Source organism: Macaca thibetana, chromosome 13 (genome assembly GCF_024542745.1).
Source record: "Macaca thibetana thibetana isolate TM-01 chromosome 13, ASM2454274v1, whole genome shotgun sequence".
NCBI classification, from domain to species: domain Eukaryota; kingdom Metazoa; phylum Chordata; class Mammalia; order Primates; family Cercopithecidae; genus Macaca; species Macaca thibetana.
Genome location: NC_065590.1, coordinates 64,605,822 through 64,631,776, shown reverse-complemented (window position 1 = coordinate 64,631,776; position 25,955 = coordinate 64,605,822). Strand labels below are relative to the sequence as shown.

The following is a 25,955-nucleotide window of genomic DNA, read 5'->3' as shown; positions in this document are numbered from 1 at the left end:
ATTTTGCAGTCTCCCTCTTTTCCATCTCTGTGTCTTCCCTTTTTTGTTTCTTGTGTTTCTCTCCCTAAAATTACTATCCATTTCTCTCATTTCTTTACAAATGCTTTACATTAATGATCTCCATATGGCCCTTTCCCTCTCCTAAAACACCTTCCCTCCCCCTAAGATTATATTTGAGGTATTTTACTGGTTTTGCTCATATAGTAGCTCAGTCAACTCCCTCTTTATCTGTACTACTAATAATTCAATTCTCCTGTTTCCTTTGCTAATGTAACTCAAACCTTCACTAACCTTAGAATTCTACAGTTACTAGAGAATAAAAATTTCAAGTCCATTTTCCCAACGCCCTCCTTAAAAAAAAAAAAGGGCATTTATTTAGGTAAATAAATTAATTTCATTGTATTGTTGGAGTACCAAATAAGTAATTCTTATCTGTAAATTCAAAACTGTTAGAACCTAATTCACTAAACAGAATGAGTTTCCTAATGAATTTCCTTTCAAAGCATGTATCTTGGATTTCAAGTCAAGAAGAAATAATAGACTCCGTGGTACTAGACAATTTTATTTACTTCTTAGATTTGTATAAAAATCCTTACTCCCTACGGGAAAAATATCATGTAGAAGTAATTCACTGCAATAGCAAGACCGCCATTCCGAACATGTACCTGCCCATCAGGAAAAGATGACAGAGCACAACCTTAAATTTAAAGAGAATGGAAGGAGGATCTTAAGACAGTGTCAAACAGATAAACTATAATATGCAGTTTGGGTTCTGTGCCCCAAAAGGCTGTCTTCTTTGAAAGTCCACCCTTAGTCTGCTTATTCCTCCCACCGAATATGCTCACTTGTACTAAAAACAGGAGAGTGCTATCACCATTGAAAGGTAAGACAGTCTAAGAAAAGACTGCAATATTTTCCCATTCATCCTAGTAAAGTGAAAAAAAAAAAAAAAATCACCCAAATACTGTTTTCTGGATTTAGGACAGTTTAGAGTTTTCTCTGCTCTCAAGGTCATGGTTTTTTCCCTTCCCATACTACAGACCCTCTGAAAGTCGCAGTGTGAATCTTTGATACCAAACGGTGGACAAGAGCTTTGCTAACTCCACACTTTGTAGGAAAGCGGGGGAGAAAAGGGCACAGACATTCATTATTGAGGGTCTATCGGTAAATTAACCTCCTTTATAATATAACAATTCCATTACAGCACATACTACGCCAGGGGCAGAGTGTATAGAATGTGTGGAGAGTGCACATTTCACCATAACAAGAATTCATCTTTCCAAACACTACCAAAAATTGGCAAATAATTAAAACTGCGCTTAGTTCAAGGCTTAATTGTTGAACCCTAACAATAAAAGTTCAGAAAAATCTTATTAGCAGGTTGCTCTCTGCTCAAAAGTAAACTACAAAGAGGGGACGTTTGTCTATCTCTACACGCCCCTCCCCATGCCTGGGGATTTCGCCCTCAAGAGGTGCGTCTAGTGCAAGGGCCAGAACCCGCTGATGCCCCGGACAACGCGGTGGGAGTGGGGACCGACCCGTCCCGTAGTTGGCCACGCCTGGGGCCTCGCTGGGTCGCGCACCCCGCTGGCTCGGTCGCCCGGAGGCGGACAGAACGGAGACGGGACTGACGGACGGCACGGACAGACGCGACAGGACGGACGGGACGGGCAGAGAAGCAGTGCGTCCTACCCGGAGGGCTCCCTCCCAGGGCCGGCGGAGTACCTGCTCCGGTCATCCAGGCTGCGGTTGTCGGCTGCTGCGTTGCGCCAGTCGGGCAACGTGCTGGCGCACAGCACAACCATGGACACTATCACGAACACCACCGATACGCTGGCCAGGATCTGCGCGGCCAGCGACGACGTGGGCTCCTCGAAGGTCCGCCGCATGCGCTCCAGCCAGCGCCTGGAGGGAGCCGCCTCGGCCCCGCCGGGGCGCGCCTCGTCGCGGCCCAGCACGCCCGGCTCGTCCGCTGAGTAGAAGGTGTAGGTGTCGGACATGCGGTCGTCGAGGCGGCGCTGGCAGCAGTACTCGAGGTGCGCGCCCTCTAGGCCCCAGTAGATCATCTCGTTGTAGAAGGAGAGCTCGCACATCCGTGGCGCGAACCGCAACTTGCCGTGGCCGCGCACGTAGAGCAGGATGAAGCCGAAGGCCTCCGAGTGCCGGTCGAAGAAGTATTCGTTGCGCTCGCGGTCGTAGTCGTCGCACACCTCGAGCACGTCGCGCTCGGAGCGGCAGCCGTGCAGCCGGCTCACGCGGCGCAGCGGGAAGTCCTTCAGCAGCTCCCGGGACAGCGAGTACCGGGCGCCGCCCACGTTCAGCACCACCGAGGCCGCCCCGCTGCGCCCGAAGGTCATGGCTGGCCGCCCGGGGGACCTTCGGCCCGAGGGCCCCGCTGCAGCTCCCCCCACAGCCGCCACGCGGGACCTGCCTGCCCGTGGCCGACGGGGGAGCCCGCCGTCGGGGCCCGCGCTCCCTCGGGGCTCCGCTCCTGCCTTCCGCTGGCCCGGGGATCCCTGGGCTCGAGTCTCTCTGGCAGCGCAGGCGGCGCTGCTAGCGGCGCGCCCTCCGCCCCGCGGTACCTGCGGGTGGCCGGGGAGTCCCCGCCGGCGCCAGCGCTGCGCCCCACCGGCTGGAAACGCGGCTGTGTCCGCGCCGCCGCCCCTCGCGCCCGAGGGCTACCCACTCCGAGGCCCCGGTGCCCTCTCCCAGGCCGCGGCGCCGACCCCCTGAGGGGTGCGGGCGCCGAATGGAGGCGCCGGGGCGGGATAGCTCCCCGTCTCCCGCGCTCCCTGCGGCCGCGGATCCGGCGGCCGCCCCGCCGCCGTCCAGAGGCAAGAGGCAAAGTGAGCGGGTTCGGAGGCGGCGAGGAGCCGGCTCGCGGCGGCGGGGGCGGGGCCTCTGTGCGGTCCTCCTCCTCGCCCGCCGGCTCCGCGCGCGCGGCTCACCTCCCTCCGCGCCGCCCTCCGCTTCCCGCCCGCGCCCGCACCCGCACCTCCCCGGCTCGCTTGGGCTGGGATTCCCGGGCGCCCCGCCCTGGACCTCGGGCTCCCGGCCTCGTGACGCCGTCCTCCCCCTCCGCTCCCGCCCGTAGTGGCGGGGAGGGGTCCGCAGGGTGGGGGAGCGGGGAGCCCAGCGGCCGGGATGCCTGCTCCCGCGTCCCGCCCCGGGCCATCGGGATGACTTGGACAGTCCCTAAGGGCCCTTTTAACAGCCCTGGTTCAAAGCCCAGTGTGGACTCGGGTGCGGGGACAGACGGCGTTTGGAGAGCTTTTTCCAGAAACTGTCCGGAGCCCAGCTCGCGTTCTGAGATCGCCCCTAAGGATTTCTCAGGGAAGGCATCCCAGCCACGGCTTTTCCTGCCGACTTTGCTCTTCCTCTCGCCGCGCGGGGCGACCCACGTACCGCGTGCTCCGAGGGCGGCTACACGCCCCAGCCCCCAGCCTTGGTGCCGCCTGCCAGCCCGCGGAGGGGAGCGGCCCCTGACCCGGCCCCCACGTTCTGGGGCGCGTGTCCTGAGAAGGCGCCTACATGTGGCACGTCTGGACCCTCTCGAGATGCTGCCCTTAGTGTGGGATGAAAGTCTGGGGAGGAACCCCTTGTCACCGGCAAAAACAGCCTTTCACGTGGTCTTCGTCTGCATCCTCCTTTTCAAAATATCTTGATTTCCCCCGCGGACCCCTGACCCGGCTGCAGCACCGGCCCTCCGAGCGAGAAGAGCCCCCTGAAGGCTCCGCAGAGCGATCTATCCCGCGCTCTTGTCCGTGCCCAGAGAGTGGGTTCCACTTGGCAGGGATGATTTGAAACTGCTACCAGCAATTCATTCACCTGACACCCGACACCAGCAGTCCAGCCCACCGGAGGCGAGACAGGTGAGTTGTAAGGCGAACCGTGTTAGATGCAAAACAAATATTAGAAGAAAAAAAATAAGGGTGGGGTAGGGTGAGATGCGGTCATCTGACCACAGGGTAACCTGGCTGGTTAAAGGGAAGGGTTATTCTTTGCCCTCCTCCGCTTTTCATAATTTTGTAAGATTGTCCGGTGCCCGCTAGAGGTCACCAAACGGAGTCCTTTTGCGCTGGTTAAGTGGATTCCTAGTGAAAAGGCAGACAACTGAAAATGTGAGTGCTGCCTCACATAAAATAAAATCACTCTGGGTAGCTTCTTAAAGAATGAAAATCTCTGTGAGTTGTTTATCCCCAGACTTGGATAATTTATTTTAAGAGCACTTAACGTGATTAAAAGCTCAAAAACGAGTTATTTGCTACTTTAGTATCTACTAAATACTTTGCTATTTAGTATCTATTTTGCTATTTAGTATCTACTAGGTAGATACTGCTACTTTGCTATTTAGTATCTAAGTAGATACTAAACAAGAAAAATATCCGTAAGAAAGTGAGTTTCAAGACAGAACTGGAGGTGCTGATGGCCATGAGTTGGCACAGAGAAAGGACAAAATATTCCTGGTAGCAAAATCTCGAATGTGGAGGTTTAAAGTCTATGAAAAGTATAATGCACTTGCCCACTGAAACAATGGAGATCTCAACTGCAGCATTTAGATTGAATCCTATAATCTATGGAATCCCTGGAGGTTTTAATAGCAGAAATGGCCTGATGAAAGCTTTATTACAGGCAGATGCCTTTGCACTTTGGGTCATTCTAAGGAGAAGGTCATTTCAGTAACCCAGGAATGGGATCCCCAACCCCATGTCTGTGAGGATGAAGAAGGGTCTGTTCTGAGAAACACTGAGACCAAGAACTTTTCAGGTCTTGAAGATGGATTTGTTGTAGGACGTGAGGATGGGGAAAAGTTTGCAGATGTGAGCCAGAGATGAGCCTGGCTTCACACCAAGAGCCAATTCATCAGGAAGCTGTTAAAAAATGCTTTCTAGAAGCATCACAAGCAATAGAAGACAGAACTATAGTGTCAGTTGTTTGCTCCAACGTTATTATAGGGTTTATTTCCTGTGTTCTCTCTGTAGAATCCCTCTACTGTCTGTTGATTGTACCAGTGGAAGAAATATCTCATTTTAAATTAAATTTGAGCTTAGAAAACAAATTAATTTGATGACAATACAATGTGTGCCTCCTAGGTATATTTTCATAAGATTTCTTAGATAGGTTTAAATCATTTCATTTGTTTCAAGAGTAATATTTTTATTTGATTTTAATATCATCAACCACTGCTGCAGCAGTAATACCCAAATCATTTTCTTAAACAAAGAAAACAGTGATGCAGAAATGATAGGCTTGTCTCAATATAATCTGGTTTAGAGAGCGTTCTTAAAGCCAATTCTATTCCCTTGTACTTTGAGAAGATAATGTTGTGAATTATTACATCTAAATTCTCTCCTAGACTCAGGATGATATTTAGGCTCTTCATATCTAAACCTTTGGAATGCATTACAATTTAAAGGTAGAATTTTAGAGGTTGAAAGAACCTAGAGGTTTTCTAGTTTTAGAAACTAGGAAAAAAAAAAAAAAGCAAATAATTACTCCCATTTTTTTCTCCCCTCTGAAGTTACAAAGCTTCAGAGATGTGGCTGTAACTTGCCCAAGCTTCTCCAGCAGCAGCATCCTGGCAGAGGCTAGAATCAGGTTTTCTAATGTCGAACTCTGCTCACTCTGTTTCCAGGGCCTGGATTGCTGCCACAACCTTCTGCCTCATCTCTTTGCACTCCAGTTCTTTCCTGTCTCTATGAATTCTGAGTAAGACCACCAGAGAGCTCTTAGTTCCATCCATTTTCATCAGGGCATTCCCGAGTTCAAAAACCTGAAAGGTGACTGGGTGTGGTGGCTCACGCCTGTAATCCCAGCACTTTGGAAGGCAAGGCAGACAGATCACCCAAGTTCAGGAGTTCAAGACCAGCTTGGCCAACATGGTGAAACCCGTCTCTACTAAAAATTCAAAAAATTAGCCAGGCATGGTAGCAGGTGCCTGTAATCCCAGCTACTGGGGAGGCTGAGGCAGGAGATTGAGATTGCTTGAACCTGGGAGGCAGATGTTGTAGTGAGCCAAGATCATGCCATTGCACTCCAGCCTGGGCTACAAGAGCAAAACTCCTCTTGAAACTAGAGGTTAAAAAAAAAAAAAAAGAAAAAAGAAAAAAAAAAAAAAAAACAGAAAAACCTAAAATGAGTACATAAAAGTACATAATTAGAAATTGTCTATATAATAAAGTCCAAATTAGCTGGGCGCGGTGGCTCACGCCTGTAATCAGCACTTTGGGAGGCCGAGGCAGGTGGATCATGAAGTCAGGAGTTCAAGACTAGCCTGGCCAAGATGATGAAACCCTATCCCTACTAAAAATACAAAAGTTAGCCGGGCAGGGTGGCAGGCGCCTGTAATCCCAGCTACTCAGGACGCTGAGGCAGGATAATCGCTTGAATCTGGGAGGCTGAAGTTGCAGTGAGCCAAGTTCTCACCACTGCACTTGAGCCTGGGTGATGGAGTAAGACTCCATCTCAAAAAAAAAAAAAAGTCCAAATTGTCTATAGGGCTCTCTCTAGACTCAAATCCTGGCTGTATAACTCATTTGCTAAGCCACCTGGAGCCAGTTCCTTAAACCTCATTGATCCTCAGTTTTTCTCCTCCATAGAATGAATACCTACATCCAAAGGGGTAATGAAAAGACACAAGCTGATGTGAAGGTGGTATGTAGCTCAGTGCATGACACTGGAACAATCTCACTGGAAAAATCTCACTTCATTTTTGCTTCCTTTAGCCCAAATAAGCCATGCTTATTTCTCATTCCAGGGTTCTAAATAAACACAGATTGGATAAGTGAATTGATTTGTCTAAACATGTGACCAATAACAAAGTAACCTGAAACAAAAAATTCAGTAAAAAGTTGTGACCCTTATACTGCTGACTCTGGCTTGAACACAGATTCCTCCATCAGTTTGCATTGCATAACTGGATGTGTTCAAGGACTCTGAACACCCTGTCTGCCCCAAAGCTTTAGAAATTGAAATACCCTGTGGGCACTACTGTTCCATGCAGCTTACTTATCAACTCTGTCTGCTTTAAAAAGCCCTTGCCCTGCTGGTAATTCATATTTTCAATGTTTGCGTTCACATCAGTTTATTTCTCAGCCTCTGCCGAATCAGTTGGGACTTTTAAAAGTCAGCTTTTTGAATGGAAATGTAGCCTTCTAATTTCTCTCATTTTAATAAATAAAAGACTATGACTTAGCCCACTATGCACAATGACCACTGTAGAAGGTGTTCAAAAGACCACCAGGATGGCTGAATGGTAGAAAGGAGAGCTTTATTGGTGTTATCAGTTTGCAAGCCAGGAAGAGAAAGTCTCCGGTGTGGACTGAAGGTGCTCTGTCTTCAAAGAGGGGAATAACAGGTTGAGTTTTAGGCCTCACAGGGCCTGTATCATACATAATCAGCAGGCTTGGAGGAAAAGCTATACATACTTATGGGGGAGGCGCACACATGTGTAATGGGTACACATATATATAACATACATCGGGATCACTTTGTGATAGGGCTTTAGCATTAAAATGAGGTGGAATTTGGCTCTTTATGTCAACAGGTGAACTACAGGCCACAAAGACAGCTTGTGTGCTGTGTCTGTAAGCTGGCTGAAACTGATTTGAGGTCTGCAGCAGCTCATCAGAAACGAATGTTTGTAATGGCTGTCTATCCAGACAGAGTTGTTGTCATCTGGGTTGTATAACAGAATTGAAAGCTCCTATTTTTAGGGAGTTTAGCCACAGTAATTTAGAAATTTGCCAGTCAAGCCCTGAGCCCTCGACCCATCAGTAACTTGGTTTCCTTATCTTAGGGTCTGTCTTAGTTTATTAAGGGGCGTATATTTTGGTCTCTCAGATTACAAAGGTAGAGCTGTAACACAGTAGCACTATGAGGTTATCCCAAGATTCAGATGGTGGTCTTGTTTACAGAGCTCTAATACAGGGAAGTATAAGTAAAACTAGAAAAATTTGGCCGGGCATGGTGGCTCATGCCTATAATCCCAGCACTTTGTGAGGCTGAGGCAGGCGGATCACCTGAGGTCAGGAGTTCAAGACCAGCCTGACCAACATAGTGAAACCCCATCTGTACTCAAAATACAAAAATTAGCTGGACGTGGTGGTGGGCGCCTGTAATACCAGCTACTTGGGAGGCTGAGGTGGGAGAATCGCTTGAACCTGGGAGGTGGAGGTTACAGTGAGCCGAGATCATGCCACTATGCTCTAGCTTGGGTGACAGAGTGAGACTCCATCTCAAAAAAAAAAAAAATTAGCTGGGTGTGGTGGCATGTGCCTGTAATCCCTGCTACTCAGGAGACTGAGGCAGGATAATTGCTTGAACCCAGGAGTTGGATGCCAGTGCACTCCAGCCTGGTGACAGAGACTCTTATCTCAAAAACAAACAGACAAACAAAAATGAGAGATACGAGAAAAGACGTAAAAGTTCTCAGATGTCTAAGGCTGAGGCAGGAAATATGTGTAGGGGAGGGGAAAAATTTTTTCCCTCTACTTTCCTAGGTTCTTGGCCTATGGTCCTACAAATTAAACTGACAAAAGTTAAAATCAAAGGGTGGTTAGTATCAAAATCAAGGGGCTTTATGAAGCTTTTTTTTTTTTTTTTTTTTTTTTTTTTTTTGAGACGGAGTCTCGCTCTGTCGCCTAGGCTGGAGTGTAGTGGCCGGATCTCAGCTCACTGCAAGCTCTGCCTCCCGGGTTTACGCCATTCTCCTGCCTCAGCCTCCCGAGTAGCTGGGACTACAGGCGCCCACTACCTCGCCTGGCTAGTTTTTTTTGTATTTTTTTAGTAGAGACGGGGTTTCACCGTGTTAGCCAGGATGGTCTCGATCTCCTGACCTCGTGATCCGCCCGTCTCGGCCTCCCAAAGTGCTGGGATTACAGGCTTGAGCCACCGCGCCCGGCTTTTTTTTTTTTTTTTTTTTTTTTTTTTTTTTCAGATGGAGTCTCACTCTGTCGCCCAGGCTGGAGTGCAGTGGCGTGATCTTGGCTCACTGCAAGCTCTGCCTCCCGGGTTCACGTCATTCTCCTGCCTCAGCCTCCAGAGTAGCCGGGTCTACAGGCGCCTACCACCACACCCAGCTAATTTTTTGTATTTTTAGTAGAGATGGGGTTTCACCATGTTAGCCAGGATGGTCTCAATCTCCTGACCTCATGATCCGCCTGCCTCAGCCTCCCAAAGTGCTAGGATTACAGGTGTGAGCCACCGTGCCCGGCCTATATAGCATCTTAACAAAGAATAATAAATTTGCTAAGCAGCGACCAGCTAAAGGAAAAGGGGTTTAGGCTTTTAGGGGTGGCAAACTATGGAAAAGTAAACATATCAGGAAACTAACAGAAGATAAGTGTTGTTTTATAAGATGCATTATGCATTACGTAGATTCCTCTGGTGCTATCTCTAGGCTGATAAGAGGCTAGGATCTCCAGTGGTTAAGAATCTTTCTGCCTTCCTAGTAGAGAAGAGGAGGGCATAATTTTTTTTCTTATGTCTAATTCTTCTCAAATGCCTTTAGCTCAAAATAATCCTTATGTCAAAATGGCATATTTTGGGAGGCATATTCTGATCCCCTACATATGGCATGGAGGCCATTATTGTATTGTCAGCCAACCCACTCCTAACACTGTGGCTTCATTAAACTTAACATTTAGATAACATTAAAGTTACCTAACTGAACTTGAGCCCACCTACCCAATGCAGCAAAGTCAAACCCTCGCATCGGGATTGCAGTGAGAGAAAGTGAGGCATTTATTGCAGAGGGCCAAGAAAGGAAAATCGGACAGCCCATGCTTAAGACCTGAATTCCCGGCTGGTTGTGGTGGCTTATGCCTGTAATCCCAGCACTTTGAGAGGCTAAGGCATGTGGATCACTTGAGGTCAGGAGTTTGAGACCAGCCTGGGCAACATGGTGAAACCCTGTCTCTATTAAAAATACAAAAATTAGCCGGGCCTGGTGGCGTATGCTTGTAATCCCAGCTACTCGGGAGGCTGAGGCAAGAGAATCACTTGAACCTGGGAGACAGAGGTTGTGGTGAGCCGAGATCGTGCCACTGCACTCCAGGCTGGGCAATAGAGTGAGACTCTATCTCAAAAATAAAAATTTAAATTTAAATTTAAAAAAGACCCAAGTGCCCCGATGGCTTACAGGCAAGAGTTTTTAAAGGCAGGAAGGCAGAGGTTACAGGCAAAGTCATAAATCAGTACATCGAGGCCATACATTGGTTTGACCTGAAAAGGGGGGACATCTCAAAGTGGGGGTGGGGGAGTGGCCAACAGGTCATAGATGGATTCGAAGATTTCCTGATTTGCAATTGAGTAAGGAGTTGAAGCTTTGTCTAAAAATTTGGGATCAGCAGAAAAGAATGTTGGCTCTGGCCTGCAGGTGTGGCCTCCTCTAGGACCCTCAGGAAGAATTTTAGAACAAAGAATGGCAGTCTGAGTTCAGTTGTTAGTCCCCCATCTGAGGTCTGTGTGCCAGTGGATCTGTTCGGTCGAGGTACGGGTTTCTGAAAAACAACTCAGGGACATATGTGCAGATGTTATCTTTACTTTCTATAGGGAAACAAACATGCTGTGATTCTAACTTCCTTAGCTATTATTGTTATTGGAAAGGGGTCCCAATCCTGCCGAGTGTGGTGGCTCACGCCTGTAATCCCAGCACTTTGGGAGGCCGAGGCAGCTGGATCACCTGAGTTCAGGAGTTTGAGACTAGCCTGGCCAACATGGCAAAACCCCGTCTCTACTAAAAATACAAAATTAGCCAGGTGTGGTGGCACATGCCCGTAATCCCAGCTACTCAGGAGGCTGAGGCAGGAGAATCACTTGAACTCTGGAGACAGAGGTTGTGGTGAGCCGAGATCGCGTCATTGCTCTCCAGCCTGGGCAACAAGAACGAAACTCCGTCTCCAAAAAAAAAAAAAAAATACAAAAATTAGCCAGGTGTGGTGGCAGTCGCCTGTAATCCCAGCCACTTGGGAGGCTGAGGCAGGAGAATCACTTGAACCGGGAGGCAGAGGTTGCAGTGAGCTGAGATCGCACCACTGCACTCCAGCCTGGGAGACGGGGCAAGACTCTGTCTCAAATAAATAAATAAATAAATAAATAACTTTTAAAAAAGGAAAGGGATCCCAATCCAGACCCCAAGAGAAGGTTCTTGGATCTCACACAAGAAATAATTGGAGGCAAGTCCATAGAGTAAAATGAAAGCAAGTTTGTTAGAGAAGTAAAGGATTAAAGAATGGCTACTCCTTAGACAGAGCAGCTGCTCCCAAGGGCTGCTGGTTGCCCATTTTTATGGTTATTTCTTGATGATATGCTAAACAAGGGGTGGATTATTCATGACTCCCCTTTTTAGACCATATAGGGTAACTTTCTGACATTGCCATGGCATTTGAAACTGTCATGGTGCTGGTGGGAGTGTAGCACTGAGGACTACCAGAGATCACCTCGTCACCATCTTAGTTTTGGTGGGATTTGGCCAGCTTCTTTACTGCAAGCTGTTTTATCAGCAAGGTCTTTATGACCTGTATCTTGTGCTGACTTCCTATCTCAACCTGTGACTAAGAATGCCTAACTATCTGGGAAGGTAGCCCACTAGATCTCAGTCTTATTTTACTTAGCTCCTATTTATTCAAGATGGAGTTGCTCTGGTTCAAACACCTCTGACATTTTAAACTGCTATACCTTCTTGTTTCTCAGGTTGTTTATTTACTTCTCAGGGCTAGCTAGGTGACTGGAATTTACCTTGAAGGAGTTCAAGAATTTCATTTTATTTCTATGCTTTGAGGTGGAGGGTGCCCAGCAGGCCCCTAAGAGGGGCTCCTGTTCCTTCTCATGCCCTCAAAGCTGGGTGTTCTAGTGTATACCTGTAGTCTCAGCTGCTCAGGAGGCTCATGCAAGAGCATCCGTTTGGCCCAGGAGTTCGAGACCAGCCTGGGCAACATAGCGAGGCCCTATCATTTAAACAAAATGAAAAAAGGAAAATAAATAAATAAATAAACTGCCCTCAGACCCATCGCACCCCAGGAACCACATTGCTCTTTTTTTTTTTTTTTTTTTTTTTTGAGACAGAGTTTCCTTCTTGTTACCCAGGCTGCTGTGTAGTGGTGTGATCTTGGCTCACTGCAACCTCCACCTCCTGGGTTCAAGCAATCTCCTGCCTCAGCCTTCTGAGCAGCTGGGATTACAGGTGCTTGTCACCACGCCCAGCTAACTTTTTGTATTTTTAGTAGAGATGGGGTTTCGCCATGTTGGGCAGGCTGATCTCGAACTCCTGACCTCAAGTGATCCACCTGCCTCGGCCTCCCAAAGTGCTGGGATTACAGGCATGAGCCACTACGCCTGGCCATGAACCACATTCTTTTTTGTTTTTGAGTCTATCAAAAGACTTCACTCTGTCGCCCAGGCTGGAGTGTAGTGGTATGATCTTGGCTCACTACAACCTCCACCTCTCAGGTTCAGGTGATTCTCCTGCCTCAGCCTCCCGAGTAACTGGGATTACAGGTGTGCACCACCATGCCTGGCTAATATTTTGTATTTTTAATAGAGACGGCATTTCGCCATGTTGGTCATGCTGGTCTCAAACTCCTGACCTCAGGTGATCCAGCTGCCTCGGCCTCCCAAAGTGCTGGGATCACAGGGTGAGCTACCACACCCAGCCCCATGAACTACATTCTTAAAAATGAGAAGCCACCAGAGGGACATGTCACTCCTATGTCACACTTATGACACCATCTCACATCAATGTCCTTGCTTTTTCTTCTCTTCTGCTCCAGGACCCTTTAAGCATTTTTTTTTTCTTTTTTTTTTTTTTTTTTCTTTTTTTTTTGGTAGAGACATGATCTCCCTATGTTGCCCAGGCTGGTCTTGAACTCCTGGGTTCAAGCAGTTCTCCAACCTCATCTTCCTAAAGTGCTAGGATTACAGGTGTGAGCTACCACAATTGGCCCCTTTCTGCTCTTATTCAAGCAAAAGAAACACTCTCTTCCTTAAATTTCCAGCTTTGCGAAGCTCGCTATATAACCATTAACAGCAAAAACATTTGTGGTGCCATTATAGGAACAGCCCCTCTTTGTAATCTTCACCCCAGCGTCACTCCAGTCATGCTGCCCTGTTGAACTGGGATGACCCTTCTCCCCATCACCACTCTGAGGACCTTGCTCCATACGATGGCTAAGCCCTTCTAGGAGGCACCATGCACTCTGCTGCCCACAAAAACACTGTTATCATTAATCCCATTGTACAGATGAAGAAATGAGGCTTCAAGAGAAGAGTTGGGCCTGGGCGTAGTGACTCACACCTGTAATCCCTACACTTTGGGAGGCCGAGGTGGGTGGATCACGAGGTCAGGAGATCAAGACCATCCTGGCTAACACGGTGAAACCCCATCTCTACTAAAAATACAAAACATTAGCCCAGCGTGGTGGTGGGCTCCTGTAGTCCCGGCTACTCGGGAGGCTGAGGCAGGAGAATCGCTTGAAGCTGGGAGGCGGAGCTTGCAGTGAGCCGAGATCGCGCCACTGCACTCCAGCCTGGGCGACAGAGCGAGACTCCACCTCAAAAAAAATAAAAAGAGATGAGATGACTCGCCTAAGGTCCCAAAGCTAACTAGTAAGTGCCAGAACCAATACTGAAACCCACAGACTGTGCAGGCTGTCTTGCCTCCCATGCTGGCTCAGCACCACCTCTCCTCTCTACCAAGCACTAAGCACCTCCCTGGAGGGAGGAACCAGTTAGGTGATGCCAGAGGAAGCAGATAAATCTAGAATGCAGATCATTATACAAGATAATTAGTCTTCCAAAAGCCACTTTCATATCATGAAATATTTAAGAGAAGATCATATAATGTCTGATACGTACTTCAGAACAACCAAGAGCAAGGGCAAGTGGGTGGGAATATAGATGAAACGAGATTGGCCACAAATTAATAATTTTTTTTTTGAGATGGAATCTTGCTCTGTTGCCCAGGTTGGAGTACAATGGCACGATCTTAGCTCACTGCAGCTTCCATCTCCCAGGTTCAAGTGATTCTCCTGCCTTAGCATCCCGAGTAGCTGGGATTACAGGTGCCTCGAACTCCTCTCCTCAAATGATCTGTCTGTCTCGGCCTCCCAAAGTGCTAGGATTACAGGCATGAGCCATCGCACCCAGCCCCCTCAAATTGATAATTATTCAAGCTGGATGATGGGGTTCATTTTATTAATCTCTCCACTTTTGTGTATATTTGAAATTGTCCATAATAAAAAAGTAAAGCCCAGTACGGTGGCTCACGCCTGTAATCCTAGATCTTTGGGAGGCTGAGGCAGGAGAATTGTTTGAACCCAGGAGTTCAAGACCAGCCTGGGCAACATAGTGAGACCCTGTCTCTACTAAAAATAATTTTTAAAAAATTATCTGCGTGTGGTGGTACTCAATGCTTGTGATCCCAGCCACTCAGGATGCTGAGGTGGGAGGATCACTTGAGCCCAGGAGGTCGAGGCTGCAGTGAGCCATGGTCATGTCACTGCACTCCAGCGTGGGCAACAGAGTGAGACCCTGTCTCAAATATTATATATAATATATTTTTTTAAGTAAAAATAAAATTTTAGCACCTTGGACTTCATTTAAGCTTATTTTCGAATGCCGATTGTGATTCCATAGTTCCTTCAGATTGGATCTGAAAATAGAGACATGTAGGTGGGGAGTAAGGGATTGGAGACTAATTTACTTATTTTTATTTATTTATTTATTTAGTATTCTTTTTTGATACGGAGTCTTGCTCTGTTTTCCAGGCTGGAGTACAGTGGCATGATCTTGGCTTACTGCAACCTCCATCTCCCGGGTTCAAGTGATTCTTGTGCCTTAGCCTCCCAAGTAGCTGGGACTACAGGCACAGACCACCACACCCAGCTAATTTTTGTAAATTTAGTAGAGATGGGTTTCACCATGTTGGCCAGGCTGGTCTGAAACTCCTGACCTCGGGTGATCCGGCCGTCTTGGCCTCCCGAAGTGCTGGGATTACAGGTGTGAGCCACTGCGCCTGGCCTGTTTTATTTTTTTGAGACAGGGTCTCACTCCATCTCCTGAACTGGAGTACAGTGGTGCAATTATAGCTCACTGTAACCTCGAACCCCTAGGCTCAAGTGGCTTCCTCTCTCTTCAGCCTCCTGAGTAGCTGGAGTAGCATGCATGATCACGCCTGGCTAATTTTTTAATTTTTTGTAGAGAGAAGGTCTCACTATGTTGCTCAGGTTAGTCCCCAGCTCCTGGGCTCAAGCAATCTTCCCACCTCAACCTCCCAGTGCTGGGATTGCAGGCGTGAGCCACTGCTGATGGTCTTGCTCTGTCTCCCAGGCTATAGTACAGTGGCACAATCACAGCTTACTGTGGCCTTGACCTCCTAAGCTCAAGCAATCCTCCCTCCTCAGCCTCCCAAGTAGCTGAGACTATAGGCATGCATGACCACATCCAGCTAATGTCTTTTTTTTTTTTTTTTTAGAGATAGGATCTCACTATGTTGCCCAGGCTGGTCTCAAACTCCTGGCCTCATGCAGTCCTCCCACCTCAGCCTCCCAAAGTGTTGGGATTACAGGCATGAGCCACTGTGCTTGGCTGAGAATAAGATTTCTGAAAAAGATACATAAAATAGTTATGAGTGGTTATTTCTTGGTCGAGGGATTAGGAATATTAGGTTAGACATGAGACCTATCTTTTGTTGGTTATTATAAAGCTTTCTCTTTTTTTAACTGTGTGAAAAGGTTATGTTTTCAATTGAAAAAAAAAAAGAAAGAAAGAAAAACTAGGTCGGGTGCCGTGGCTCACACCTGTAATCCCAACACTTTGGGAGGCTGAGGTGGGAGGATCGCTTGAGCCCAGAAGTTCAAGACCAGCCTGAGCAATATAGTGAGACCCCATTTCTACAGAAACCTTAAAAAATTAGCCAAGCATGGGGGCGCACACCTGTAGTCCCAGCTACTCCAGAGGCTGAGGTGGGGTGATGACTTGAGCCTGGGAGGCAGAAGTTGCAGTGACAGAGGTTGCAGTGAGGCGAGATCTCGATGCTGCATTCCAGCCTGAGCAATGGTGTGAGAGTCTGTCTCAAAAAAAAAAAAAAGAAAGAAAGAAACCTAGCTGAGAAAACGTCTGAGCATGTAGCATTCTACCAGATTACCTCTTTTTCCTGAGGCCTATTCTTGCTGGTTCCTGCATGCCGTCTTCTGAGTTACACCTGGGCCAGGCTTGGCATCTGCTGTTCCCTCTGCCTAGAGCACGAACACATTGTCCCAGAGCATTAGGTGGCTCATTCCTTCTTGTCAGTCAAGTCTCAGTTCAAATGTCACTTCCTCAGAGAGTCTTTCTCCAGCCACACACTTCTAGCATATAAACCTATTTTTTTCTTTCCCTTACCCTATTTTTAAAAATCTGACTTGTCCAAACCCATAGAATCTCCAACACCAAAAGTGAACCCTATATATGAACTATAGACTTATTTTTTTCTTTTTCTTTGAGACAGTCTTGCTTTGCCACCCAGGCTGGAGTGCAGTGGCACCATCTCAGCTCACTGCAGCCTCGACCTCCTGGGCTCAAGCGATCCTCCCACCTCCGCCCCCTGAGCATCTGGGACTACAGGCATGTGACACTATGCCCTGCTAATTTTTTTTATCTTGTATGTTGTATATATTATATACATATTACATATAATTATATATTACATTATAAATTATAATTATAAATTGAATGTATATTATATATTTATGTTGTATATATTATATATATGCAACATATATACTATACAACGTTTATATGTTGGGGGAAAGGGGTTATACATCTCTGTACCTTCCTTTTGATTTTGCTGTGAACCTAAAACTGCTCTAAAAAATAAAGTCTATTTTTTAAAATCACCTTGCTTATTCACCTGTTACTTGTTTTTGTTGTTGTTGTTGTTGTTGAGATGGAGTCTCGCTCTGTTGCCCAGGATGGAGTGCAGTGGCACCATCTTGGCTCACTTCTACCTCCACCTCCCGGGTTCAAGCAACTCCCTTGCCTCAGCCTCCCTCAAGTAGCTGAGACTACAGGCGTCTGCCACCAAGCCCAGTGAATTTTTGTATTTTTAGTAGAAACGAGGTTTCACCAGGCTGGTCTTGAACTCCTGACCTCAAGAGATCCGCCTCTCTCAGCCTCCCAAAGTGCTGGGATTACAGGTTCGAGCCACTGCACCTGGCCTCACCTGTTATTTGTCATCTGTCTCCCACAAAATACTGTTCACTTCCTTTGAAAGCAAGGACTCTGGGGTCAGTTCACACCAATACTCCTAGTTCCTAGAATGGTGCGTGGCTCCTTGTAGAAGTTCAGTACCTATTTGTTGGCTGGTTATGGTGGCTCACACCTGTAATCTCAGCACTTTGGGAGGCCAAGGTTGGTGGCTTGCTTGAACCCAGGTGTTTGAGACCAGTATGGGCAACATGGCAAAACCCTGTTTCTACTAAAAAATGCAAAAATTAGCCAGGCGTGATGGCATGAGCCTGTAATCCTGGCTACTTGGGAGGCTGAGGTGGAAGGTTCAATTAAACCCGGGAGGTTGAGACTGCAGTGAGCCGTGATCATACCACTGCACTTTAGTCTGGACAACACAGTTAGACTGTCGCAAAAAAAAAAAAAAAAAGTCAAACAAAGGAATAAATAAATACTACTGCTGATTTAAATGCTGTTCTCTGACTGCTGAACTGGCTGTATTAATGTATACATTATGTAATGAGGCTGGAATTGACCAACTTAGGAAATCTAGGCTTTTTCTGAAAAACCACTTCAGTTTTCTTAAATGGTTAGCATTCTGGTAGAGAAGGTCTTGGCACTGCTTTTCCCCCATACCTGCCATGTCTGCCAGCTTCCCGTGTTTAAAAGCACTGCAGAACTGGGCACAGTGGCTCATGCCTGTAATCCCAGCACTTTAGAGGGCCAAGGGGGTTGGATCACTTGAGGCCAGGAGTTCAAGACCAGCCTGGCCAACATGATGAAACCCCATCTCTACTAAAAATACAAAAATTAGCTGAGCATGGTGGCACAGGCCTATAATCCCAGCTACTCGGGAGGGTGAGGCAGGAGAATTGCTTGAACCCAGAAGGCAGAGGTTGCAGTAAGCTGAAATTGCACCACTGGTCTCCAGCCTGGGCGACAGAGTGAGACTCTGTCTCAGAAAAATAAAAAAGAAAGCACAGCAGAAATCCTCATTTAGCAGGCCCCAATCCTGGGTCAGTGAGTACCCCTATTATTCCTTACCTAGCAGATGCTTTAGTCAGAAAAGTTCTTGAGATCAGCTCCATCATGTCTGGGTCCCCGCCTTCACCCATTCTGTCCCTGGAGGAAGGAGAAAATGTGAAAGCAGACCAGGACCTACAAGGAGAGAACTGTCCACTATTGAATTGAACACTGCAAATGGGCAGATTGTGAATTTTATCTCAATGACGCTGTCACGGAACAAAATAACTGCTGCTTTCCTGTAGTGTCTTGGCTTAGGAACTATAGAAAATATGGGGGAAAAAAAATGTAGAAGGCTGTTGCTCTGAGGGTAGATTGACATCTCTCATACCCAACTGTTTGATTGGGTGCTGGAGATCAGGGGAAGAAGCTTTCCAGCAAAGCAAGCCTTGAGCCCAGACAGGAAGGAAGTGGGAGAGCCAGGCAGAGAGAGGGGGATGCCCCCACTCTGACCCTTATCACATCACAGGACAAATTCAAACAGCTGGGCAAGGATTCTGCTGGGAAGAAAAATCAAAGACACTTTGAAACTGAATGAACGTTCCCCACTGTGTTCTATCCATTCTACAAGAAGGAGAGCTCCCTTTACCAACATTAATGAACCAAAATTAACTAGTTTAGGAGCTAACTTTCAAAAACACCTGCTGTTCCTACCCTTCTGTCCCTCTAACAATCTATTTCCCAACCCCGCAATGCTAGCCCTCCTCCCACTATGTTCAGTGCTGCTATTTATGCCTTAGAGGAAAGACTGGGACTGGGTTTGACTGAAGTGAAGTATATGGCATTCCTGGAAATGATCTTCTCATTGTAGATGCAACCAAAATAGCATTGACTCCACACTTAATAATTGATATACTCTTCAACAGTAATTGCATTTTTCTCCAAAGTGCAGGATTTAAAATACTTTTTTTCTCCAGTTCTTAACTGGAGATAAAATGATCCATTTCTGGTGTGTGTGATCTTATTACCTATGTAAAAAAAAAAAAAAAAAAAAAACCTCAGGCATTTGCCTCAGTTTACTCTGAGATACATGTTCTCACAGGTTGCAAAAAATAGTATTTATGCCGGGCACGGTGGTTCACGCCTTGTAACCCCAGCATTTTGGGAGGCCAAGGTGGGTGGATCACTTGAGGTCAGGAGTTTGAGACCAGCTGCAGCAACATGGTGAAACCCCGTCTCTACTAAAAATACAAAATTAGCTGGGCATGGTGATGCGTGCCTGTAATCCCAGCTACTTGGGAGGCTGAGGCAGGAGAATCGCTTGAACCCGGGAGGCAGAGGTTACAGTGAGCTGAGATCACACCACTGCACTCCAGCCTGGGCAACAAGAGTGAAACTCCGTCTCAAAAATAAATAAATAAAATAAATAATAATTATAATCATATTTTCTGTGGAAACTTAAGACGTATAGCAATCTGGAAGATTGGGAGGGTTTTTTTTTTTTTTTTTTTTTCTTTGTTTTTGTTTTTGTACTAGAGATCAACCTCAACTTGATGATTGGCAGTTTTTGAAAGTGGTTTGGAGAAGTTGCAATTAGGTTGGTGTAAGCCTGTCTCAGGCCTGAGTTTGAAAAAAGAACCTATGGCTCAGCCAAAAATGATGAGATGAGTGCCCACTGGAGCTTTCCCAGTTTTTCGAGATTCCACTTCCAGTGCTGTAACTCCATGCTGCCGTGTGGCCAAGCAACAGCAGGTCCTCTCCCCAGAAGAGAACCTTCCTCTGACTGCAGGAATGTTACCCTCTGCTTAACATTTGCTAGTACTCTATGTCTTCCAAGTAGGATTTTTCCTTTCCAGAGGAAAGTAATCACAAACAAAAATCTTTATAGCAAAGGACACTGAGAAGCTTTTTATCCCCTTTCACTAGCTTCTGTTGTGATGGATGAAACTGCAAGGACAATTAGAGCAAATGTCAGTGTAAATCTCCAAAGAAAGAAGAAAATAAGCTTACCAAGTTTCCTTTGATGATGCCAAGAAGACATTTTCTCCTCTAGATAACAGTGTGTATTTAATTTAGACCATGTCAAGGGATTAGAAAACACTCAACCACTGTACCAGTGGTCTACCTCAATAGCAACAGATACTTATGGAAAGGGAGAAATTGTATATAACTTCTATTGACTCAGCATTAGTTAAGACTTTCAATTTATAGTGCTTTGTGCTTTCACCCTAGTCACCAACTCAAGAATGACATTTATGTTCTATATAAACATTATGAGACATCCTCTACTTATAGGACCCTTGAGAAAACTCCAGTTTTAATGGCACCAGTCAAACCATCCATCAATTCTCCCAGACTGTGAAAATGCAAGGTCTACAAGTAATATCGCCACTTAATTTAAATCAGTCCCCGTGGCATCCCCTATAAAAATGTTCACTCTGGCCGGGCGCGGTGGCTCAAGCCTGTAATCCCAGCACTTTGGGAGGCCGAGATGGGCGGATCACAAGGTCAGGAGATCGAGACCATCCTGGCTAACATGGTGAAACCCCGTCTCTACTAAAAATACAAAAAACTAGCCAGGCAAGGTGGCGGGCGCCTGTAGTCCCAGCTACTCGGGAGGCTGAGGCAGGAGAATGGCGTAAACCCGGGAAGCGGAGCTTGCAGTGAGCTGACATCCAGCCACTGCACTCCAGCCTGGGCGACAGAGCGAGACTCCGTCTCAAAAAAAAAAAAAAAAAAAAAATGTTCACTCTGCCTTAACTTGCTAACTTGCTAAATAACCAGCTGGGCATAGGAGAGGCTAGTGTTTCTGGTTACCCATGCAGGGGAAACCCCATTTCATCTTTGTGTTGGCAAGCCCCTTGTTACATGTTTAAGGTACTTTTTGGATATTAAACTGTAGTGATTTATTCTGCAAAACCTGTTGTGGTTGGAGGGAGTGTGAGGGGAATGAAAAGAGCATTACTTGGGATACCTGGTCCCTGTTCAGGTTGGGACTGAGAAAGGATTCAACAATCATTGGGGTGGGTAGGTCAGCCTTTTCAGTTTGGCAAATATCCTTGGAACTTAAACAAAACAAAAAACTTCCAGAGAGGACCACTAGGAGGTGCTGGGAAGAAAGGGCAACGACTTCACCCAGGAAAAGGGATAGACTCCAAGTGAAGAAGGGACAGACTCCCTGTTAAAGCCTCCTGGCCAATAGTGAGGCTACATCTAAACCTAGCAAGAGACCCAGCTCCATGGAATAGTATAACCAGGCTTATCAAGACCCTCAGAAGTAGGCTTTGGCCAGCCACATAGAACAGAGAAAAGGATAGAACCTCCAGGACAGAGAGAGACAAACACCAGGAAGGACATTTGGGAAACTAGACCCACTTGTCCTGAAGCCCAGAGTGCTGGCGTCAGTGAGCCAGGAATGAGGGAGAACCGAAAGGGCCAGGGAAGTGCAGGACTGCCACGCCTCCCAGGCTGGCCTGAGGGGCAAGCGGGCTAACACCTAGGAAAGCCCTGGAAGGATTTCAGACTCCCATGAAACCCAGCAATGCTGGCCCCCTGTGCCACCTCAAATTGAGACAGACATGAGAGCTTAAAGAATCCCAAGTCTAGGCTGGGCGCGGTGGCTCATGCCTGTAATCCTAGCACTCTGGGAGGCCAAGGTGGGTGGATCACCTGAGGTCAGGAGTTCAAGACCAGCCTGGTCAACATAGTGAAACCCCATCTTTACTAAAAATATAAAAATTAGGCATGCTGGTGTGCACCTGTGGTCCCACCTACTTGGGAGGCTGAGGCAGGAGAATCCCTTGAACTTGGGAGGCAGAAGTTGCAGTGAGCCGAGATCGCACCACTGCACTCCAACCTGGGCGATGGAGTGAGACTCTGTCTCAAAAAAAAAAAAAAAAAAGAAGAATCCCAAGTCCGCAATATGAAAACTGGGCAAATCAGAGTAATCTAAGGACAAGAAAATTGTGCTTTGTTAGCTCACTATTTATATGACGCTTATAAAAAATATATATACTTTTAAAATATTTTTCTTTCTTTTTATGTGTGTGCGGTTTTTTGTTTGTTTATTTTGAGATAGAGTCTCACTTCATCACCCAGGCTAGAGTGCAGGGGCATGAGCTGGAGACTCACTGCAACCTACACCTCCAGGATTCAAGCAATTATTCTGCCTCAGCCTCCTGAGTAGCTGGGGTTATAGGCACCCACCACCATGTCCAGCTAATTTTTGTATTTTTAATAGAGATGGGGTTTCGCCATGTTGCCCAAGCTGGTCTCAAACTCTTGACCTTAAGTGATCTGCCTGCCTCAGCCTCCTCCGAAAGTGCTGGGATTACAGGCATAAGCCCAGCCTCTTTTTTTTTTTTTTTTTTTTTTTTTTTTTTGAAACAGGGTCTCACTGTTGCCCAGACTGGAGTACAGCAGTGCAATCTTAAATCACTGCATCCTCAGACTTCTGGGATCAAGTGATCCTCGCACCTCAGCCTCCTGAGTAGCTGGGACTACAGGCATGCACCACCATGCCTGGTTAATTTATTTTTATTTTTTATAGAGATGAGGTTCCCACTATGTTGCCCAGGCTTGTATCAAGCTCCTAGTCTCAAGTGATCATCCTGCCTTGACCTCCCAAAGCGCTGGGATTACAGGCATGACCCACTATGCCTGGCCTAAACTTTTATATTTTTCTTTGGATATGTATGCCTGTGTTTATTTTATTTTATTTTATTTTTTGAGACAGAGTCTTACTCTGTCGTGCCCAGGGTAGAGTGCAATGGTGCGATCTCTGCTCACTGCAACTTCTGCATCCTGGGTTCAAGCAATTCTCCTGCCTCAGCCTCCTGAGTAACTGGGATTACAGGTGCCTGCCACCACACCTGGCTAATTTTTGTATTTTCAGTAGAGACGGGATTTCCCCATGTTAGCCAGGCTGGTCTCAAACTCCTGACCTCAGGTGATCTACCCACCTCAGCCTCCCAAAGTGCTGGGAATACAGGCATGAGCCAGTGTGCCCGGCCTATTTTATTTTTTGAGATGGTGTCTATGTTGTCCAAGCTGGTCTTGAACTCCTGGGCTCAAACAATCCTCCCACCTCAGCTTCCCGAGTAGGTGGGATTGTAGGCATGTGCCACTGCATGCAACTTCTGAGTTTATTTTTGTATTTTATTTTTTATTTTTTTGAGATGGAGTCTCGCTCTGTCTCCCAGGCTGGAGTGCAGTGGTATGATCTTGGCTCACTGCAACCTCTACCTCCTGGGTTCAAGCGATTCTCCTGCCTCAGCCTTCTGAGTAGCTGGGATTACAGGTGTGCACCACCACGCTTGGCTAATTTTTGTAATTTTAGTTGAGCTGGGGTTTCACCATGTTGGTCAGACTGGTCTCAACTGGTCCTGACCTCGTGATTTACCCACCTCGGCCTCCCAAAGTGCTGGATTACAGGTGTGAACCACCGTGCCCAGCCACTTCAGTGTTTATGTTATGTTATGTTATGTTATGTTATGTTGTTATGTTATGTTATGTTATTTGAGACAAAGTCTTGTCATGTCGCCCAGGCTAGAGTGCAGTGGCGTGATCTCGGCTCACTGCAAACTCTGCCTCCCGGGTCCACGCCATTCTCCTGCCTCAGCCTCCCGAGTAGCTGGGACTACAGGCGCCCTCCACCACGCCCAGCTAATTTTTTGTATTTTTAGTAGAGATGGGATTTCACCGTGTTAGCCAGGATGGTTTCAGTCTCCTGACCTCGTGATCCGCCCACCTCAGCCTCCCAAAGTGCTGGGATTACCGGCATGAGCCGCCACTCCCAGCCCAGTGTTTATTTTAAAAGCTGTTTCTGTAAAAGCTCAGTCTATATTTGTTAAAGTAAAGGGAAAGGGATTTTTGACCACACTTGGATTTTAGGTTGGCAAGAGTAGAGATAAATTATAAAAAAATACCAGAAATACTGCTCCGTTTTCCTTGGATCTAGGCTTTTTATTAAGCGCAGAAAATGGATACATCTTCACGAAACTCAAGCTCTTCTGCTAAAGGTCCCAACCCATCTCAGTCCCACAGGTGTCCAGGTTACTCCTTTTCTCCTTCCCCAGCAATGGTTTTACAGAATTCTAATGTTCACAGGCTTATAAAACCAAGGCAACTGTTATATAGTTTTATTGTACAAAATGGCAATACCCTGCATTAGGAAAGAAGTAAATGGCTCACCGACAGGAACTTAGGTCTAGACTTGGAACTATTGAGGAATCTAGTGGTGACAAGCCCTGCACACGGTTCAGCCAAAGCCTGTTTAAGCAGCTTTGAATATATAGAGAAAGCAAAGACCTGGGCAACATAGGGAGACCTCATCCCTACAGATGAATGACTATTAAAGTATGCAAAGAAGTTAGGAAACCAAAATAGAAACAAAAGTAGGCGTGTGCAAAAGTATAGTATACTTTACCTTAGGTAAGGAAATCAGCATGAAAATGCAGTGTCTGCCAGCTGTGGTGGCTCACGCCTGTCATCACAGCACTTTGAAAGGCCATGAAGGGAGGAATACTTAAGCCCAGGAGTTCAAGACCAGCCTGGGCAACCTAGCGAGACCCTATATCTATAAAAAATAAAAAATTTGGCCAGGTGTGGTGGCTCACGCCTGTAAACCCAGCACTTTGGGAGGCCGAGGGAGGCAGATCACCTGAGGTCAGGAGTTTGAGACCAGCCTGACCAACATGGAGAAACCCTGTCTCTACTAAAAATACAAAAATAAGCCAGGCATGGTGGTGCATGCCTGTAATTCCAGGTACTCAGGAGGCTGAGGCAGGAGAATCGCTTGAACCCGGGAGGTGGAGGTTGCAGTGAGCCAAGATCACACCATTGTACTCCAGCCTTGGGGACGAGTGAACTTCCATCTCAAAAAATTAAATAAATAAATAAATAATTAGGCTGGGTGCAGTGCTCACGCCTGTAATCCCAGCACTTTGGGAGGCCATGGCAGGTGGGTCACCTAAAGTCAGGAAGTCAAGATTGGCCAGGCCAACATGGTGAAACTCCATCTCTACTAAAAATACAAAAAATTAGCTGAGTGTGGTGGCACATGCCTGTAATCCCAGCTACTCAGGAGGCTGAGGCAGGAGAATCACTTCAATCCGGAAGGTGGAGGTTGCAGTGAGCTGAGATCGCGCCATTGCACTCCAGCCTTGGGAACAAGAGCAAAATTCCGCCTCAAAAAAAATAAAAAAAAAAAAATTAGGCCAGGCATGGTGGCTCATGCCTGTGATATCCTAGCACTTTGGGAGGCCAAGGCAGGTGGATCACCTGAGGTCAAGAGTTTGAGACCAGCTTGGCCAACATGGTGAAATCCTGTCTCTACTAAAAATACAAAAATTAGCCATGCGTAGTGGCGGGCACCTGTAATTCCAGCTACTCTAGGAGACTGAGGCAGAAGAATTGCTTGAACCCAGGAGTCAGAGGTTGCAGTGAGCTGAGATCATGCCACTGCACTCCAACCTGGGCAACAGAGTGAGACTCTGTCTCAAAAACAAAAAAGAAAAAAATAAAAGAAAATACAGTTGAGGCTGGAAACGGTGGCTCATGCCTGTAATCTCAGCACTTTGGGAGGCTTAGGTGGGCGGATCACCTGAGGTCAGGAATTCAGACCAGCTTGACCAACATGGTGAAACTCCTCCTCTACCGAAATACAAAAACTTAGCCAGACTTGGTGGCGGGTGCCTCCCAGATACTTGGGAGGCTAAGGGAGGAGTATCGCTTGAACCCGGGAAGCAGAGGTTGCAGTGAGCTGAGATCGCACCACTGCACTCCAG

At 46.8% G+C, this 25,955-nt stretch overlaps 3 protein-coding genes across 8 annotated transcripts in view; 1 reads left to right on the top strand and 2 right to left on the bottom strand.

The window, feature by feature from the left end:
* The window catches only part of KCNG3 (potassium voltage-gated channel modifier subfamily G member 3), a 57,814-nt gene extending 54,899 nt beyond the window's left edge, over positions 1 to 2,915 (bottom strand). The window contains exon 1 of one of the 2 annotated variants that reach the window (XM_050754802.1): positions 1,693 to 2,915. In XM_050754802.1, coding sequence (XP_050610759.1) covers positions 1,693 to 2,357 — 665 coding nt within the window. In that variant the 5' untranslated portion in view covers positions 2,358 to 2,915. The remainder of the gene's footprint in view (positions 1 to 1,692) is intronic. The other variant, XM_050754803.1, reaches the window with a different exon arrangement.
* Positions 1 to 25,955, bottom strand: part of LOC126934205 (cytochrome c oxidase subunit 7A-related protein, mitochondrial) — a 723,522-nt gene that overhangs the window by 166,741 nt on the left and 530,826 nt on the right. The gene's annotated exons all lie outside the window — the stretch shown is intronic.
* The window catches only part of MTA3 (metastasis associated 1 family member 3), a 255,898-nt gene continuing 233,366 nt past the window's right edge, over positions 3,424 to 25,955 (top strand). The window contains exon 1 of the mRNA XM_050754795.1: positions 3,424 to 3,872. The gene's annotated coding sequence lies outside the window, so the exon portion shown is untranslated. The remainder of the gene's footprint in view (positions 3,873 to 25,955) is intronic.